Source organism: Prunus persica, chromosome G3 (assembly GCF_000346465.2).
Source record: "Prunus persica cultivar Lovell chromosome G3, Prunus_persica_NCBIv2, whole genome shotgun sequence".
Lineage (NCBI taxonomy): Eukaryota > Viridiplantae > Streptophyta > Magnoliopsida > Rosales > Rosaceae > Prunus > Prunus persica.
In genome coordinates this window covers 4,322,120-4,341,190 of record NC_034011.1, presented here as the reverse complement: position 1 = coordinate 4,341,190, position 19,071 = coordinate 4,322,120, and the positions used below count along the sequence as shown (strand labels likewise).

Genomic DNA, 19,071 nt, shown 5'->3' with positions numbered 1-19,071 from the left:
ACAAAACAAACGGGCTTTAAAACTTTTTTTTCCCCGAATATATTAACATCTACAAAACAAGAAAGAAGAGAAATAAATGAACTCAATACTAAGATTGAATGAAACATCAATTAAGACAATGTTCTAGTAACTTATTCGAATTGAAATCACACAAAGAAGCTGCTGCACCCTCGCCCCTCTTTAAAACTCTAGCTTTAGGTTTGAAGAAGTTGGTCAATTTCTTCTTTTACTGTCGGAAGCAGTAGGTCAATTTCAAACAAGGAAAGCTACTCTTACCGAAAGGCGTCTGGCCAAAATTGAAAGCTGCTCTTTAGGCCTCTATATGGATTTGGGCTGAGTTGGGGGTCGGCGACTGCAAATTAATTTGATTTACAGAGGAAAGAAAGCAGGAAAGAGTGCAGAAATAACAAACAAAATTGCAAGCCAGATATAGAGGGGATGGCGAGAGAAAGAGTACATTTCACGAACACGAACATGCAGTCACACTGTCTGATTCAGAATGCAATAGAGGGGGAAGGCCTCTCTATAGGGCCGGGAGTATTGGGCTCTCTATCATACATGCACTGGGTGTTTTGGGAGGATTCCATTGCAAAAGAAGATTCAGCTCAGGTTGCTAGGCCCTTGAAGCAGAACATACATTTGAACAATTCTCATCGTTTTTTTTTATAAGAGTTTTGGGATGAGTTCCCAAATGATCACAACTCTCATCTGTTAGCTATAACAAAATGAAAAGCCAACTAGCTTTTTGGTAGCTAATTCTGATGTCAAGTAAAATTGAACTCTCAAAAAATTTACGAACATCTCCGGTGCTACATTTCAATAAAGAAAAGAGAATTTCATGTCTTTATTTCTAAATAGGTCGTGTTGCTGGGTATTAGTAACAGCTGAAGCGTTATGTGCAGGCCTGATACATAACCTCCTAAGCTGAATTTCTTCCTGGTATGTTAGTACATCAATCCAGATCAGGCAACATTAGAGAGATAATGAAGTTGAACAAAAACATGCGCACACAGAGAGATTTACCTCGGTGTTATCATGGTCAAATCGAACAACAAAGATGCACTTGCAGCCTGTTACGTCGTGTAGCCCCCTTTGGATATCCACAACATGGGCATCACAGTAGACAGCTTGATGTTCCCTTTCCTGTAAATAAGGTATTACGTCCGAAAGATAAGACAGTACATATATCTTCGGAGAGGTTTGCCTTATCAAAAGTATGCCTTCTGCAATATTTTGAACTCCTATATCTTCTGTCAAATGTTAATTTATAGAGGTTCCCATTTGTCTGGACCCCTATACTCATGATGACAGCTTATGGGACAGATTGCAAAGAAATAAAGTAAAAGATTACCTGGAAGCTTAGCACTAGGTCCCCAACCTTCACCTTATGACACTCAGAGGCTTCTAAAGGAATAGACCGCTCACGCACTGCTCTTGTCACATTCACCCACTCATCATCCTCCCTACCGAAGCCAGAATATCGCACCCGAACTTCCTGTCACATAGAACAACATTGAACTCCTTTTCATACATCGGACAAACATAGTAAAATCTCTCATCAGGCTGAGACAACATTTGCAAGAATTTCGAATCTAGTCTTTGAAAAATTAATGCCTCGTTGAAAATAAAAATTATCATGACTGTGAATGATGCAAATAAAGCACAGAGAACAAGACATAATGGAATATTTTACTGCTTTATTCTCAAGGAACTCTAATTAGAAAAGAGACCTAAGCTAAGAACTATGTTTACACCCAAATGGAGAAGAACAATAACGATGAGGACGAATCTTACAAGTTCTCCTGAATTAACAACTCTGTAAGAGAGGAATGAAGCAACATCATACCTGGAAACCAAAGAAATGTTAAGCTATGACTTTAGTGCAATTTGAATTGAAATGATAATAAACAATGTACAAATTTTCACATTGAATTTCTATTTTTTCTGCAATTATTTAATTCCCAAAACATCTTGAGTTAATTTATAGTGACAAAATATATTAGAGAATAAAGGAGTTTCCATACTTTAATCCACGAAAATAAACTATTCGAAATGCAAAAAACATAACTACTTTGGCTGATTTCCTAACAAGTAAATTAGGTCAGTTCATTTTTCTTCCAGTTCAAGCATAATCAGGTTTGGCAATTTTCTTCTGAACCTGAGTTTGATTGCACTGCATTAGAACTACAATCACAAGTTATGGATCTGTCTGTCGTTTATAATTTACCTTTCCCCCCAGAAAAATGGTCTAGGAGAGCTAATGCAAAACAGAAAAGATTTGCGTAAAAACAGAAAAGATTTGCGTAATGTATATTAAATGAAGCCATTGCTTTATATGCTAAACTTACTTTTATAATAAACAGGGAATATACTCATGCCACATACCAACGAAGAATTGTTTCAAATGAAACATAAAAAATCAAGTATAATTTTCAAATACTTAATATGCAGAAACACATATATTGTACTTAAGAAAAAGAAGTTTTTTTCCCTGAATAGATGAATTCTTACCATGCATCGTCTTTTGCTGATCGTGCTTCAAATGCCAACTCATGGAGTTCTGTGCTCCATTTACCTGAGTTAAAGTTATCAAGTAAATTTTTCCGAAAATTAGTAATTGAACTCAGAGATAGATGGAAGATTCCCAATTCCATCAACATGCATGATTAAAATTTTGAGATTACGTGTTAAGCAATAAGTTCCTGTATCATAACTGTAAAATTCAATATTTATCATCACATAAGGACAGCATAAGCATTCTATACAACAGACAGACATGCCAAATAAATGTTGCAGGAGCACCTGCCCGTGAAAACTATGTGAGATGGTTGCCATCTAAAGAAGATAGCAGCAATAATGAGCCCAAAAGCCTCGAAGAGCGACTTAAAATTTACAGCTGCACTATAGGCAAGAGAGATAATAAGACATGGAGACACAGAGCAAGAAAAGTTTTACACTAAGGTAAAAATATAGTGCATACAACTAATTAATATAAGCCAAAACAGATGTAAATTTGACCACAGATATTATCATGCTAGCAGAATCCAAGCCAATCAAGAAAGAAAGTACAGCCCCTATCAGACCAAAAGTATAGTAACTGGGTTATGGAATGGAATTTATTGCACTTCAAAAACAGTATATAATTGTGCTTCTGAGGACCCATCATAAGGGAATGTATGATTTCTGGTCCAGAAATAACATCATGTACACACGGCCAAGGATATTGCTACACGGTCAGTGGTTAAAGCTTTATGGATGTTATTAATACTGTTAGCACCAGAAATTGATCAATTAGGCCATGGACATCAAGAATGACGAAGCTTTGCCCTTCTCTGCCAAGGTAGCACCAACATGCTACAATGGTTTTTGAAAGGATCCAAGCTGATGCATTCTAATCTGGAATGTAAAGAAATTAACAGTAATTTGCATCATTAAATTTTATTTATATAAATTTGATGCTAGCATAGAAATAATTCTGACTACATGATAAAATTAAAATTTTTATCACAGGGAAAAATCATTGAGTAAAATACATTCATGACAATCTTTTATACAACTTCATCCATACTGACAAAAAGGATGACCTTTTGGCTTCTGAGAGTTTTCAGTTGCATTGCTTGAAACATTTGAATCTGAAAGATCAACAAATAACTCGAGCGCAGTAGGTGAGGAATTGCTATTGGCTTGCAACTCTTTTTGTTTGTTCTGGAACCAACTTTGAACCTATAACAAAATAAGAACATGATAGCATTACAACAAGCTCCATATGAAATATAAACAATAAGATTTAGATGCAAGAGGGGAAAAGGAAAATTAAAAGAAAAACCTGTTCCCAAGTTATATCAGGTTTTCCAGCACGGATTGGAGTGCAACTGAAAAGACAGAGCAAAGCAAAAAACTTAGTAAAAGAAACCCTGTTGTGTTGAAGTATGCAATGAATATTTAACTCAAAGAAGTTATTCTTTTCGTTTTTTCCTTTGAGAAGAAAATATAACAAATCTGCCTACCTAATTAAGGCTATAGACTACTATTTAGCATTACTGAATTCACCTGAAACTCGTTGCAAGATCTTGGAAAAACTCCTGACTAAGCGACTGTTGTCCTGCGTGCTTAATTAAATTTTCCATTTCCATAATCTGTCAAGGTGCAAAATATATTCAATATCTAATACAGAATTTCAAAAGACAATATTACAGAGTCAATGCATGGAGGCGAGCTCCCTAGACTGATTACTTCTTTGACTAATCTCTCCTGTTATTGTTCCAACCCCAAAAGTATGAAGAGTATTTCAGCCACATGCCCTTTATCCCAATTAATTGTTCATGGAAAACCATTTCTCCACAACTCACCTTGATGTAAGCTTATGTACATATATATAATATATAATATTTATGTTAAGGTGACAGTGAGATATACATAACAAGCCAATCGAAAACACGCAGACGTGTGAGAGAAAGCCTCAACCTTTCACATCAAATCCCATAATTTCTTTTGGTCTGATTATATTTCTAAGAATTCAGTAGTAAAAAAATGCACCTAGAAGGTGGTTAGAGTATTATGATACAAAACTAAATTTTCCATAAGAAGCAAAAGTCCAACACCAACAATCTTCATATAGAAAATAACCAATTATAGAAAACAAAAAAAACCCATGACGGCAGCTGAATTTATAGCAAAACTGAGGAAATTTCTGCAGATTAAGATGTGAAATCACAGAGGCAGGTAGTTGACAGTACAAATTGAAGGAAACACAAAAAGGGATCAAATTTTTTTACCTCAGAATGAGTGAATACAGATAGAGAATTCATTGGTTCTCTTTTTCTTGTACGAAAAAGTTCCATGTCCATCTCTGTCGAACTGGAGATTTTAAATTCCTATATGATGTAAAATGAGAGTGAGATGAGAGTGATGCCAGTCACCTTTTTCTCTGGGTTTTTGTGTCTTAAGTCTCAACTCAACTCCCAAGGGAGGTTTTGAAAGCTACGATGTCTTCGGCTCTTTGATCCAGTGGCCAATTGAAAGCTGCCACAGCAACTGAAAACCTGTCTTCTGTTGTGGTTTTTTTCCTTTAAAAATCTATTTGTTTCTTTAATTGGAAATTGTTTTTCTTTTCCATACCTAAACGAGAAGAGATGACGCGGCATAAGCCCACTGAGCCGAATATTGAGCCTAAAAGCAAAGTAACCAGACCCAAAGCTAAAATTAAAGGGTTGGACCTCAAGAAGCCCAAGGTCGTGGCACAACGAGCTCAGCCCAAGCAATAAGGATTGACCCCGGTCACAAATTGTGCCCAAAGCTGCAGCCCAATAGCAAAAGTAAAAACTTTCTGGTCAAGGCCCGATGGTTTCGCGGCCGAGCAGACTTTTTTTTTTTTTTGGACAAAGAAGCTTTCATTAAGAAACAGAATAGGCATACAAAAGGATACCATCCTGAACAGCTAAAAGAAACTCAGGGAAAAAAACTAAACTCACAGAGTGTAGTAACCAGTTTTCCCCCACTAAGACTAGTTAGCCATGAATGGACGACCCATGATGATATGAACTTTTCTATCTTCTTCCATGTCAAAAATTATGAAATATACTATAAGGATGAATCGATCCACCTTCACCAAAACGTCTTCAATGATCCCAAGAGGATACTTTACAGATCTATCAGCAAGTTGAAGGCTTATAGAGGTAGGTTTGATCTCCCAATACGTAATTGCTGAAAAACAAAAAAAAGCATCAGATTAACACTAGCACCTAAAACAATTAATGCTTTTTCAAAATTTAAATTACCAACATATAAAATTGTAAAACTCCTTGGATCCTTTAATTTGAGTGTCAATTTCTTGAGCAACACGACATTGCACTCTTCGGAAATCATGACTTTCTCATGCTCTGCAAACTTCCTTTTGTTAGTGCAAATGTCCTTTAAAAATTTTGCGCATGAAGGAATTTTGCCACTTCTTAGAGTTCTAATGGCTTTAATTTTCTCATTCCCTCTCGGATTAGCTTCAGCTTCGGTAGAGAATTTTCTTATTTCTCGCTCATTGATAACGGATACAATCTACCCCATTTGCATCTCTAGCTTATTAATAGAAGCTTGCAATGTTTTTGATGTTGTTGAGTGACTTACATGAATTAATGGCCAGCTTCTTGGGGTCGTTGGTGGCTGAACTTGTTATTAGAAAGGAGGGTTAATTTGGAGATTCTAAAGACTCAATGTAGAAAGTCACGAAACACACAGACAAAAAATTTAAATTGATGAAAGAAGCATTAGGACAATGAATTCACCACTTGTAATTCGATTTAGCCTCTTATTCACCAACTTATTAACTAACCAATTGATGTTGTCGCTTAGTTTTCTTTTTTCATAAATTACTTATGATATTTAAGTAGCGTTTGGTAGTGCTTAATTTTTTTTAAAAGCAACTTTAATAAAAAAATTATCATGAGTTGGGTGTTTGGTAAACATCAGGAATCTTGTTTTTTTTTAATAAAAATTGCTGTCAATGACTGCTGTTTTTTCAAAGCTCTCTCTACCAGGCTTTCGAAAGCTACTTAAAAAAAAATTTAATTGGTGGTTTTAATGAATTTTTAACTTTCCCATAATGCCCTCATTTATTTTTCATATGGACAGTCCTTATCCTTCCAATTACACAACTCCCATATGCAAAATCCTCCATTCTCCTCTATTTGTCGTTGCAACAAACCCCACCCAAGAGCCACGCCAACCACAACCACAACCACAACCCTCCGACCCTCCGACCATGGGTTGTAGACGACGATGGCAGACAAGCACCGATGGCAGACGACGATGACAGCTGTGCGACAAGGAGATGAACTCTTGCTGATGACAACTGTGCAGGGCGACTTCTCTGGGCAGAGGGAGAAAAGGAGGAGATGGAGAAGGAGGAGAAGAGGAAATTTTGGAAAAAAAAATGCAGAGAAAGAAAAAGAAGAAGCCCCATCAAATCAAAGAAGAATTCATACTCAATTCAAGAGGGGTCTCCTTGTTGAGAGCTTTTGCAACGTCCATGGAGCAACAGGTAGTGAAACGACTTAAATTTCTTATAGTTTTCAGATGGGTTGTTGATAGGGGTAGAGATTTAGGAAGCTTAAGGCCAAGGCGGTAGGCAGAAAAAAAAAAAAAAAACAATAAAAGAGAGATGCAGACAGAGAGACGGAAAAATTTGACAAGAACAAAAGGTGTAAATTAAAAAAAGAAAAAAAAAGAAAAAAGAAGCTGGTTTGTTTGTTTGTTTTAAAAGTAGAAAAAGAATTAAGAAAACAACCAATAGTTTCATCATCATGATTCATGTCTTTTTGGTCATTATACAAAATAAAAATATTTTTGATAAAATTTTACCGAACACTTTGACTACTCACAACACTTTTTAAAAATAGTTTATCAAACGTTTACCTGTATTTTTTCACAACTGATTATTCTCAAAACACAGTAGAAGCAACTTTTTTTAAAAGTACAGGAACATCAAACTAGCCCTTAGGCTAACTCAAATATTCCTACATGCAATTCGCCTATGGTATTTATGTCAAATATAAATACATAGAAACTCATTAAGATAAATGAAACCCTCTAAAAAGCATATAAACTGTACGAGCATGGTATTAAACCTAGGAGAATTACAAATCTTAATCACAAGAAGCAAGCCTCAAATTAAGTATGATATTTACTCTAATTTGCATCAGATTAACTTAATTAAAAATCTAGATGGTGAAAAAGAAAATCAATCACGTTATTAAGCACAGTGATTAAGATTTCAACATCAAACAACAATAAATAGATATGCAAAATAAGAAAACTAGATTATCATACCAGGATTACATCATGCCCAAGCAGAATATAAGAAAAAAATAATAAAACTCTAGCAAAGTTGTGGCACACCTCCAATGCTCTCTAATTTCTCCAATTCTTGCATAACACTGTAAGGTAATGTTTCTCACATTCAAATAAAGCACCAAGCCTATTCCTACCCTAGCTGGGCTGTAACATAAGCCCAAAAACAAGGACAAACCTAATTAAAACAGAAATCCTAAAGGGTAAGTAATTGACTCATTTTCCTACTTTGACTGGGATAACACATTAGCTTCTTTGTAAGCACGTTTTCGGGTTGTTCCTCCAAGAAAATTCTGGAAAATATGTAAGTTGTAGCTCTTTGTCTTAGCTTTCCAACCATATATCGCACGCCTTGAGAAAAAATCAGGAAAGTCTTCAAATCTTTATTCTCCTACAGAAGCACAGTTTTAATGGGATTGCAACTTATATTGATTTGAGTTGAAAGACTGCTCTCATTGGCTGCTCCGAAGATTCTAGAAAATTCCCACAAGCAACATCAAGGTCTTACCTTCAATCTCCAATTGGCCTTGCACAAAAACACCACCAAGAAGTCATATTTCCATTGAAAACCAATTAAGTGCTTTGGAAAGCTGAAAATTGAGAAAATAAAGCAAGTATGAAGAGTACATAAATGATGTAAATGAAAAAAAAAACACAAAAAAATAGAAAATGATGTAAAAAGAAAGATAAACCGTGCATTAAACTTAAAGTGACAAGTACACACCAAGACAGAAATATACTAGTTTTTGACATTTCTACTTCGATTCCGAGAAAGTACTTCAGATCACCTATATACTTCATCTCAAATTCCTTAGACAAATACTTTTGCAACTTAAGTTGCTATTCTGCGTCGTTTCTAGTTACGATTATGTCATCTACATAAACAATCAATGCTGTAAGTTTTCCTTCATCACGCTTCAAGAACATGGTGTGATCTGAATTACTCTGTGTATATCCAAAATTCTTCATAGATTTAGTAAATCTGCCAAACCATGCTCTGGAAGATTGCTTTAACCCATATAATGACTTTTTGAGTTTGTAAACTTGATTTTTCTTGTCAGGAGCTGAATTACATCCTGGGGGTAAGTCCATATATACTTCTTCGTCCAAGTTTCCATGTAAGAATGCATTTTTGACATCAAACTGATGTAATGGCCAATCGAGATTTGCTGCTAGAGACAATAGGACTCTAATAGTGTTAATCTTGGCTACTGGGGCAAAGGTCTCCTCGTAGTCTAGCTCATATCTCTGTGTGTACTCATTCGCCACCAATCTAGCTTTATATATTTCAACGGATCCATTTGCTTTGAGTTTCAGAATATAAACCCACTTGCATCCTATTGTCTTCTTTCCATGAGGTAAGGGCATGAGTTCCCATGTGACATTCTTTTGGAGAGCTTGCATTTCTTCATTCATAGCTTCTTTCTATTTTGGGGCTTCTAGTGCTTCAGTTACACTATTAGGGACAGATATGTCAGCCAACTGCTTCATATAGTACACATGTGACTCTGATAATCTGCTGAGAGATATATAATTATTGATGAGGTATTTTCCCTTAGCTTTAAAATATGCTTCATATTGTACTCGAGGTTTGTCACAGTTCTTCTTTTCTGGAAGTTGATCTGTAGGCTTTGTGCCTTTTGAAATCAAATCATCATGTAATATTTCATTAGTGTTATCAGTTTCAGAAAAAGATGTTACCTGAATGACTTCCTCAGCAGGTGATTGGTGTGGTATTGGAGCTGAAGCGGGCAAAATCTCATAAACCGGTTCAATTTCCTCATCTTGATTTTGACAGCGTGGAGACAACTGAAAGTTTTCCTCTGGCAACTGGTCGTTTTGAAGCAGGTTCTCTGTAGTTGAAGAATTAAGGGGGGCCAGTGGTCATCTTGATGCAGAGTGATGTCATGGGGAAAAAAATCGAGAATTATAGCAGTTGTGGATTCTCGATTCTCTTCCTGGGCTGTTGAAAAATATAAGTCATGTTCCCAAAACACAACATCTATGAAGGTAAAGATCTTCTGACAAGGAGGATGATAACACCGGTATCCTTTTTGATGAGGTGCATAACTAATGAAAACACACTTTTCGACTCGGGGATCCAATTTGCTTCGTTGGTAATCATATAAGTGGACAAATAAAACACAGCCGAAAATCCGGGGTTCTAGGTTTGGGGTGGAAGGTGTTTGGATATGATGGTGAAGTGTTTGAAGTGGTGTTTGGAAATTTAGAATACTAGAGGGAATTCAATTGATAAGATATGCCGCAGAGATGACGGCTTCGCCCCAAAAGGATCGTGGCATATTAGCACCAAATAGAGAGGCACGAACGACTTCCAATAAGTGTATGTTTTTTCTTTCAGCCACCCTATTCTGTTGGGGAGTTGAAAGACATGAGCATTGATGTATGATGCCATGATCTTGTAAGAACTGGTTAAGATCATGGTGGAGAAATTCTCGGCCATTGTCAAAATGAAGAACCTGAATTCTGACATGAAACTGAGTCTCCGCCATTTGATAAAACTGTTGAAACCTGGAACTGACTTCCCTTTTAGTTTTGAGAAGGGAAACCCAAGTCATGCGTGTAGAATCATCTATAAATGTGACAAACCATAACGCTCCTGCCGGAGTGACAATTTTAGCAGGTCCCCAAACATCAGAATGAACAAGAGAAAACTGAACCAAACTCTTATTTGAACTTAATGGAAACGGGACACGATGACTCTTAGCCAATTCACATGTATCACACTGGAAGCTGGAAACATCAAGACTGGAAAATAATGATGGAAACAACTTCTTAAGATAGCCGAACGAGGCATGCCCAAGACGTTTATGCCATAACCAAATTTTGTCTCTCTCTCCCTCAAGAAGAGTTCCACTAGTTCTGAAAGCTTGACCAACCTTGACCTCACTATTTGATGAACAATCCAAGTGGTAGAGTTTGCCTCGTCTAGTACCACAACCAATCGTCTTTTCTGTGAGGATGTCCTGAAAAACACAATAATTCGGCCAAAATGTTACAGTACACCCCAAAGTAGTAGTAAGTTGTGCAACAGATAGCAAGTTATGGTTCAGAGATGGAACAAGTAATACAAAATCCAGATGTAGGGAAATAGAGAGAGATAGAGAGCCCTCCCCAACCACAGGAGATAGGGTACTATTAGCATTAGACGCCACAGACGGAGTGGATGATTTGCGACTAATAAGTTGGCCATGATTAAATGTCATGTGATCCGTTGCACCTGAGTCGATAATCCATGCGGATTTTTGAGAGGACGTATGAAAAGTAGAACCTTTGGTGGTGGCGATATAAGCATGAGTTCGGGTAGCCGGGTTAGTAGGAGTGACATCAGGCTTCTGTGAGTTTGCAATAAGGGGGAGAATTGTAGGGGTTCCTAACATTGCAGCGGAAGTAAGATGTGATATGAGAATGTGAGGAATTGTGATTGGAGGAATTTGATTTGAGGAATTTGATGTAGGAATTGGATTTGAATATGAGAAATTTGAGATAAGGGTTTAGAGAAAATTTAGGATCGATTGCTCTGATACCATGCTAAAATATGAATATGATTTGAATACTTTAGGTTATGTTTTATTCTTCTCCATAAGGAGGTATATATAAGAGTTTACATGAGTGCTTTACAAGGAAATAGATACAGTAATCAATTAGGGTAGTATCTCCTAATTATACAATGATTTGTCAATTATATAGAATAGGAAAGTAAATCCCTTAATTAATCAAGGAAATAAATCTCCTTGATTAATTAGGAGACTCACGCCAACACAAACATCTATTACTGTCCTAAGTTTCAAACTTATTTCACTAGTTTTTCTTTTTTTTTAGTGCTGCTAAACGAACTTTAAAATTAACTGAGTACACCTTATAATTTAAGTGCATTCTAATGTTTTTTTAGCTGAAAAATGCACATACATTTTTCTGGTAAGACTTTGCAAACAAGTTACAAGAGAACCGAAACATGCATTTTTGTTGCTTCAACACAATGGAAAAATAAAAAATAAAGGAGAAAGTTCAAATATTCTCTTGTAATTAGGTTAGTGTTTATACCAACGAAGTGGTTTCTCAATAAGATCATGCCTCTTGTTGTTTAATAAAAAGGAAAGTTCATTTGTTGGAAAAAAGTAGTGTTGATCTTAGATGAATTGTATTTGTACTCAAGATTAGTTCAAATTTAACGAGCTTTAATTCCTTTGCGAGCTTCTCCTTTGAAAAAAGGGCTACAATCTATTTGCCATAAACCTTTTTTGTTTTGTTTAATATTGTATTCTATTTTTTTGCCAATCCTTATATGTACTTATAGAACAACTTTTTGCGTGCATTGGTTTGAGCATACAACTCAATTGATCGTTTCCCATATCAACCAAATTACTAGTCATTTTTTGTGAAATTCATACTGCTTTTGGTCACTTTAAGCATTACATCCTAACTATTGGTCCTTGGTATAGAAGCCATCCTTAACACTACAAAAACTTTGAAAATTGGTAATACTAAATTAGACAAGTAAACATACCCGTTTGGTGGGTGGGATTGGATTGGACTATTTCAATTAAAATGGACAATAGTTCTGGCCGTTATTAGGTGCGCTAGACTGGACTTATTAAAATAGACTACAATTCAACATATTGTGTCTTACAAGTTACAAGTCCCACCTAAAAGGGTGGGACTAATAAGGACTGACAAAAAAAAAGCATATATATAGTACTGTCGAAAGCTTTGTAGTAGAAAACAGATCACAAATAGACCTTTTACCAAAGGAGAGTAAAATGTTGTCCATTTTTTGAGGAACGAATGTGTAGAATAATCCTTACTAACTGCCAATAAATATTGACAACATACATCAGAAATTTCTGTAGAAGTACACTAAAAATTGGTAGACAAGAGTTAAAAATATGGCCATTATAGCTTGTTCACCAAGTGATATAGTCTTTTCCTTGTTGCTTTGGGAGTTTGAAATAAAGGTTGGAGGAGAATAGAGAAAAGCCATTGAGATGCAGTCCTCCTCACCTTTAAAGATTGGCCTTCCTATCACATGCTTATACTGGCCACCACTCCATGCCTGCAAGAGAACAAAGCAAACAGTTCATACATGTACAGTAATGTTCGCTTACGAGACAGTCTGGTGTATGTTCGCTTACGAGACAGTCTGGCATCTTATGTTGCTAGACTAACAATGCAAACCGCCTCTCCAAGTAAACACTCACTTAATAAATAATTTTAATTGTTTAAATTGAAAATTTAACAACATAATATGACGGATAATTTGATAAGAGAATATATTTCTACTATATATTAAAACATTTTTTGCCCTATGATTAGACCATCTCCACATAGGTGGCATTGGATATAAAATATACAAAGCAATGATGGTTGAAGAAACTAATCGCCATGATGGTGGGCTTGCAGCCATCATAATTCATATGCCTCTGCTACAATGCAAGGGAGAAATATGACTTAGTGCAACTTTTACACAACTTTAAAAACACTGTAAATAGAAACTAAAGCAATAGACCATCTGGGGAGGCAAAGTAATTATCATGGTGGCTTTATTATTAGATTAAGTGGTCTCCATTGGTCCCAGTAAATAACAATAACCAAAGTTAAATTTAATTTACCTGTATTTGATCCCCAGTGGTGACTACTAGAGCATTTTTATCTGGGGTAAAAGAAACCCAACCTTTCTTGGAGTAAACATGGAACTCTGAAGAACCATCACAAAGATGCAAACACAAGGCATGAGAATAGTCAGTTCCTCTAATCAACATCTTAATCACATCATATCTTAAAGAGCTGTCCCATTCATCTTCTAAAACATTTTGGCTGTGCCTGTACAGGCAACAGACTGTCCCAAGTTCTTTCCCTTGCACCATATCATCATTTCCATAAACAAATTTTGTTTGAGAATTTTTCAATAAGCTTGGTAGGATTTTCCCAGAAACCTTCTCAATATCTGTCATTAGGGTCTCCAGTTTCTCCCTGCAAAATCAAGAAGTTTGGAATTGTAATCCTAATTGGTTTCATAAAAACAAACAAAAGCCAATTAATTGCATTTATTTGTTAATTACCCGAAATTTGAATATCCAATTGGTGCAATTCTCTCCATTGTCAACTTCAAACCTTGGTCTCTACACCAAACAAACTCTTCACTCAGTTCACTGCCAACCTCCTCACCATGAACCTCCTCGAACCCGTATGGCTTCTCCGGTAACCGGGTTATCTCCGCCCTCTTCTCCGGCGGTACCTGGAAGATTCCGGTGGCTGCAGCCTGCACAGAGCTCACAAGCTCACTTGAAATTCCATGGTTCACCAGCTGAAAACACCCGTTTCTTGCTATGGACTCCACAACCTTGCAAAGACTAGCATCAAACTCATCCAGATTCAATGCTAACAAATCAATGGTGGGGGGATTTTCAAGTGAATTTTGTTTAGGGAAGAACTTGTCTGGCAAAATGAGGTCAGGGACTTGGAGGGAGTGCTCGAGGTATTCGGTGAGGACTTCATCGTTTGTGACTAATGATCGGCGGCCTGAGGCGATGGGAGAAGGCGGTGGGGCACGAAAATCAATTGGGTTTTCAGAGACGGGTTGAGGTGAGGCTGCCATTGGGACTAAAACTAGAGGGGAGTGATGCAAATAAGCCCACTTGTTCTACTTCTTCTTGTGTTCTTCTATGGCTATGCATCTTTATATTTCTTTTCTTGTTGCTAAAGAAAAAGAAAAAAGAAAAAGAAAAAAAGAAGCAAGGAGCAGCAATGATGACATGTCTTGGGGTTGAGCTACATCCCTCCCAAGAATGATCAATGATCAACACAAGGTCTTTCACTTTTTGGGATTTGCTTTTCTTTTCTATTGTTCTCACTTTCTTTACAGCTCCATTGTTAATCATCACCTCCCTGGTTTTCTCTTTTGTGGCATTTGCCAGACTTTTGGTGAGGGACCTTCATCTCACATAACAAAACAAAAATCTTCAAAAGACAGATATGTAGGTGTTGCGGTTCTACTGTTTGTACGATAATTCCTATTGTTTTTGGCCAGTGATGTTAAGTTTCAATTTCAAGATCAATCTGGATCGACAGAGGTGTATATGCTGTGATTCTATTATTTGTCCAAAAATCATTGATTTTGTTTCCCTCTTTTTGTTCGCAAAATTCTATAGTGAAAGTGCCATATACAGACTATAGATGTGGATCTTCATATTAAGCAAATGATGATTTCATTAAATCTTGAACCCTGAACGACTCCTCTTGTTCAATGAGTTGAAAAATATATGCTTATTTTTGGGCGGACCAACCAGTTTGTCTGAATGGGTTACAACTTGGCTCAAGCTCATCAATGGATTGGGCTGACCAAACCCACCCAACCCGAGTTTGGGCCTTAATTTTGCACTGTTGCATATGTAGTAATATGTTAATACAAAATTGCAAGAGTTTCTAGAGGTATCTTTTTGTCACTGCCGCCTCCAAAAACGACCTTATACACACCAAAAGAATCAGTACTTTACTTACCAACTCAGAAGACGAAGACGACAAGGACATGAGTTGTATGTGGATGCATAAGCATCTTCTCTCAAACATTATGTTCTACAAGGGTGATGTCTGCGGCAGGCTTCAATGGTTTCATTTTTCTAAGTTTATATTATCATTTAGAGCTTAGTCATGTTATGACTTATGGGCATAATTTGATTTTTGGTATGAGATATTGTGGGGATATATGACACTTTCTGCTTTTTTCCTTGTCTAATATAGCACATGTTGCTATCAAATGTCTTTTCTGGTCATCAAGTGTACACACGACATGTTAAATTTGTTACTTCCAAATGAAAGCTTCGGTTCAAGTCTTGACAATCATCAATATATATATTATGCCTCGTCATATTTTTAGAGAATCTTTTAAGCACAATTCAAATAAAATACGTCTGATATAGATATTTAAACTAATGCTTTCGTCTACTTTTTTTTATACAAGTAATATTAAGAGAGGGAGATTTGAACGCGAAACTCCAGATACATGAATTATTATTATTAACCACTTAAGATACAATGCGTGTTTTCTACCAAATATTAATTTCTATATGGTTTATGTCCCTTTCTCTTTGAAAGTATTTATTTTGAGTTGAATTAGTTTGTCAGAAGATTTTCATGTATCGCTTTCGCCAAATTTTTTCTCGCAAGGAATTGGAATTAAGGTCAAACCACACTGACGTATAGCATTGGCGACTTGTTGGACATTGAGATCACTGTCGAAAATGAACACGTGGGCGTGGCTTGGATGTCTCTTGTCAAAATGTTTAGCTTAGCGAGACTAATTTTTATCTTAGTATTAACTTTTGACCAACAACTAGCGGCATTGATTTGAGGACCATTAATCTGCAAGCGAAGTTGACATTTTTGTACAACTAGAGCTAGCGACATGTCAACTTGGGTTAATGAGAAAACCAGAAGAATGAAACCAAAAGCATCACAACCCTCTCTCTCTCTCTCTCTCTCTCTCTCTCTCTCTCTCTCTCTCTCTCTCTCTCTGTTGAATGTGAAAGAGATCATACCATAGAGATGAAATGATGCAATGAAATCCACCGACGACGAAAGGATGATAAAGGGAAAGAGAGGCTGTCTAGAACATTGTTTCGGTAAACGCAAGTTTTCTCATTTTTATGTGTAAAGGTTACACAATTTTAGGTGCATCTAATTATTCACCATGTTGTGATTAACTAATTTTTATTCTTCACATGATGGAACCATTGATTTTCTAAATCACCATATGAGATCATCTTTATCAAAAATTAATTGAATTAGAGATTATTTAATTATTTATATGTATCAATTAAATGGACAGTTTCGTTATGAGGATCGTAATTGTTATACCAAGACTGTCGATTTGTATGATTCATAAAGATACCTAATTTTGTCCCTAACTAAACTATAGTAAGTAAACATTTTTCATTGCATGCATGATGATACAATTAGAACATCTAACTCAAAACTAATATACCAATTGGGTCTAGCCCAGTAAAAATAGCCTTTACTTGCAGATCAGTGATCTCATGTTCAAATTCCTACAGCATCTTGATAGTGTATGTGATAAACCCCCCTTCTCTGTCGTCAGTTTAGACTATCACTTGTATTAAAAAGAAAAAAAGACATAAAATTATATATTGAGGTGACTGACTTTGTTATTATTTCAACTCTTCTCTCTATCATACTATAGCCACTAGCGGAGCCAATCCATGCCTAGGGTGGGCACTAGCCCACTCTCAAATATTGTTGTATAGACAATTATATGTTAGTGATATTGTAAAAATATTATAAAATTTCTCACAAATTCTTAAATACCCACTATTTTTTTTTGCTTCTCTTTCATTTTTATGTCTAAATTTATTTTGAATTGCATGTATTTGTTATCATAAAAGAGTGGTAGGTTATTCATACAAAAAATAAAGGAAAAAAAAATAGAATTCTTAAAAACTAGATTGATTTATCATAAAAAAAAAGTGTTTGAATTTTTAAAGGTGTCTTCTCTTACTTAAATTCTTGGCTCCGTCTTTGACTATAGCTGAAGACCTATCTAACCAAGAAGACATCGGAACATAGGTTTTAGTTGGCGTAACCAAGTCCCCCACCACAAAGAAAAAGTCCTTGAAATGATATGAAGTCGAACCTGGAATTTTTTTCTTTTTTTTTGGGGTCATTCGGGAGCCAGGGAAGTTGAAAACTTATTTTATTTTGTTCCTTCCTGAACTGCTATTGCTTCTCTACTTCTCCTTTTACAATCAAACCTTTTTCTTCCAAGGCCAATTGCCTGCACCGCATTTCTTTGTTTAATACCAACGTGCTGCTTCGAACAAGTTTCATCGAGTCAAAAGTGTGCGTCATACATCACTTCGGCTGCTTTCCGTCTCCTTTCATCTGGTGCTCATCAGCTTCCATTCTTCAATAATCGCCAACGCCTGCCTTCCAGCTAATTACTATGGTCCACTCCATTTTAACTTTCTTCCTTTGAATTCCATCTTCCCTTCGACTTGGATCAGTTTTAATCTTTTATAGAAGAGTCTATGAAATCTCTCGTCACGATCAATTTGGATAAAGTTGCTCTCACTTATAACATAACTCTATTGTAATTGTAATACTAGCATGTTTATCGTGAAGTTTATGTTTAGGGTTTGGATGGACCATCGAAGCTACACAAAACTGGGCTGTGGAAGGATATAATAGATTAGAACTTTGTGATATCAGTTCATATAGTGTATTATATATAATAGATCTGAAGGAAGTTGAGGTTCCACTTTAAAATCAATTGGTAATGGGGGGAGTAGCCCAACTCCTTATAAACACAGGCTAGGTCCCTTAATATTTCAATATGGGACAAGCACTCTCAACACGCCCCCGCACGTGTGGCGAAGTTTTAAACCTAACAAGTTGACAATATTGGGTGATGTAAGAGCATGTATGACGTCACTGTTGGACCCAACACGTGAAGTCTTACTATGATATTATGAAAGGTTTGAAATTTCTTGAAGATCCCCTTGGTTTTTCTGTGCTTCTCACCCTTCTTCAATAAAATGAAGACACATAACCATTTGATATAATGTTATAATTTTGAAATAGATCACGGTAGTTCTAAAAAATTAGAATTTATCAATTTAAAAAATTATAATAATTTTCAGAACTTACATATATAGATCTAATTTCACAACTTTAATTTCTAGATGTCGAAGTTAGAAATCCTCGGATAAGATTCAACATTAATTCTCAAATTACATTTGATTGGAAATTTTTGGACCACACCATTAGAAAATGGGGCAAAAGCCACTTGTCTTTCCTCCTATATTAGAGCATCTTCAACCGATGTGTCAAACGTGCCACGTAGACATTTAACAGCTAGAAATAACATCTCACATCACTCCAACCGATGTGTCAAAGCTGATGTGGAATGAAGGCTGGAGGTTGAGATGTTATTTTTGATATCCGAAAAGCAAGATGTCAAATGAATATTTTATTATTATTATTTTTTTAAATTGAAAATAAATCAACACTAAAATGTAATAAAATAATAATTTAATTTGACATATCGGATGGAATGTAAAGCTGTGTAAGATGTTAAATTGCCATATCAGCCATCAAATTTAAATTTGATGTCAAAAATAACATCTCAACCTTCAGCCTTCATTCCACATCAGCTTTGACACATCGGTTAGAGTGATGTGAGATGTTATTTCGAGCTGT

The 19,071-nt window shown here is 36.0% G+C and overlaps 3 protein-coding genes across 5 annotated transcripts; 1 reads left to right on the top strand and 2 right to left on the bottom strand.

Moving 5' to 3' along the window:
• LOC18784144 (protein SAWADEE HOMEODOMAIN HOMOLOG 1) lies at window positions 590–5,054 on the bottom strand. Of its 2 annotated transcripts, XM_020559386.1 has the most exons (10): window positions 4,920–4,983; window positions 4,776–4,849; window positions 4,051–4,136; window positions 3,827–3,872; window positions 3,585–3,723; window positions 2,512–2,575; window positions 1,795–1,846; window positions 1,352–1,495; window positions 1,024–1,143; window positions 590–936 (listed from the first exon to the last, which is right to left on the bottom strand). In XM_020559386.1, the coding sequence occupies exons 2-10, from the start codon at window positions 4,845–4,847 to the stop codon at window positions 817–819; spliced, it is 843 nt and encodes a 280-aa protein (XP_020414975.1). In that variant the 5' UTR covers window positions 4,848–4,849; window positions 4,920–4,983; the 3' UTR covers window positions 590–816. The 2 variants fall into 2 exon arrangements, with proteins under 2 accessions (XP_020414975.1, XP_007216023.2); XM_007215961.2 differs by having other exon boundaries at window positions 4,776–5,054.
• Window positions 6,415–10,377, top strand: LOC109948300. Of its 2 annotated transcripts, XM_020560869.1 has the most exons (3): window positions 6,415–7,030; window positions 8,901–8,921; window positions 9,561–10,377. In XM_020560869.1, exons 1-3 carry the CDS (start codon window positions 6,923–6,925, stop codon window positions 9,696–9,698), a joined length of 267 nt encoding a protein of 88 aa, XP_020416458.1. In that variant the 5' UTR covers window positions 6,415–6,922; the 3' UTR covers window positions 9,699–10,377. The 2 variants fall into 2 exon arrangements, with proteins under 2 accessions (XP_020416458.1, XP_020416457.1); XM_020560868.1 differs by lacking the exon at window positions 9,561–10,377 and having other exon boundaries at window positions 6,440–7,030; window positions 8,901–9,149.
• LOC18784292 (1-aminocyclopropane-1-carboxylate oxidase 1) lies at window positions 12,536–14,861 on the bottom strand. Its single transcript, XM_007217449.2, has 3 exons — window positions 13,920–14,861; window positions 13,470–13,830; window positions 12,536–12,913 (listed from the first exon to the last, which is right to left on the bottom strand). The coding sequence occupies exons 1-3, from the start codon at window positions 14,453–14,455 to the stop codon at window positions 12,695–12,697; spliced, it is 1,116 nt and encodes a 371-aa protein (XP_007217511.1). The 5' UTR covers window positions 14,456–14,861; the 3' UTR covers window positions 12,536–12,694.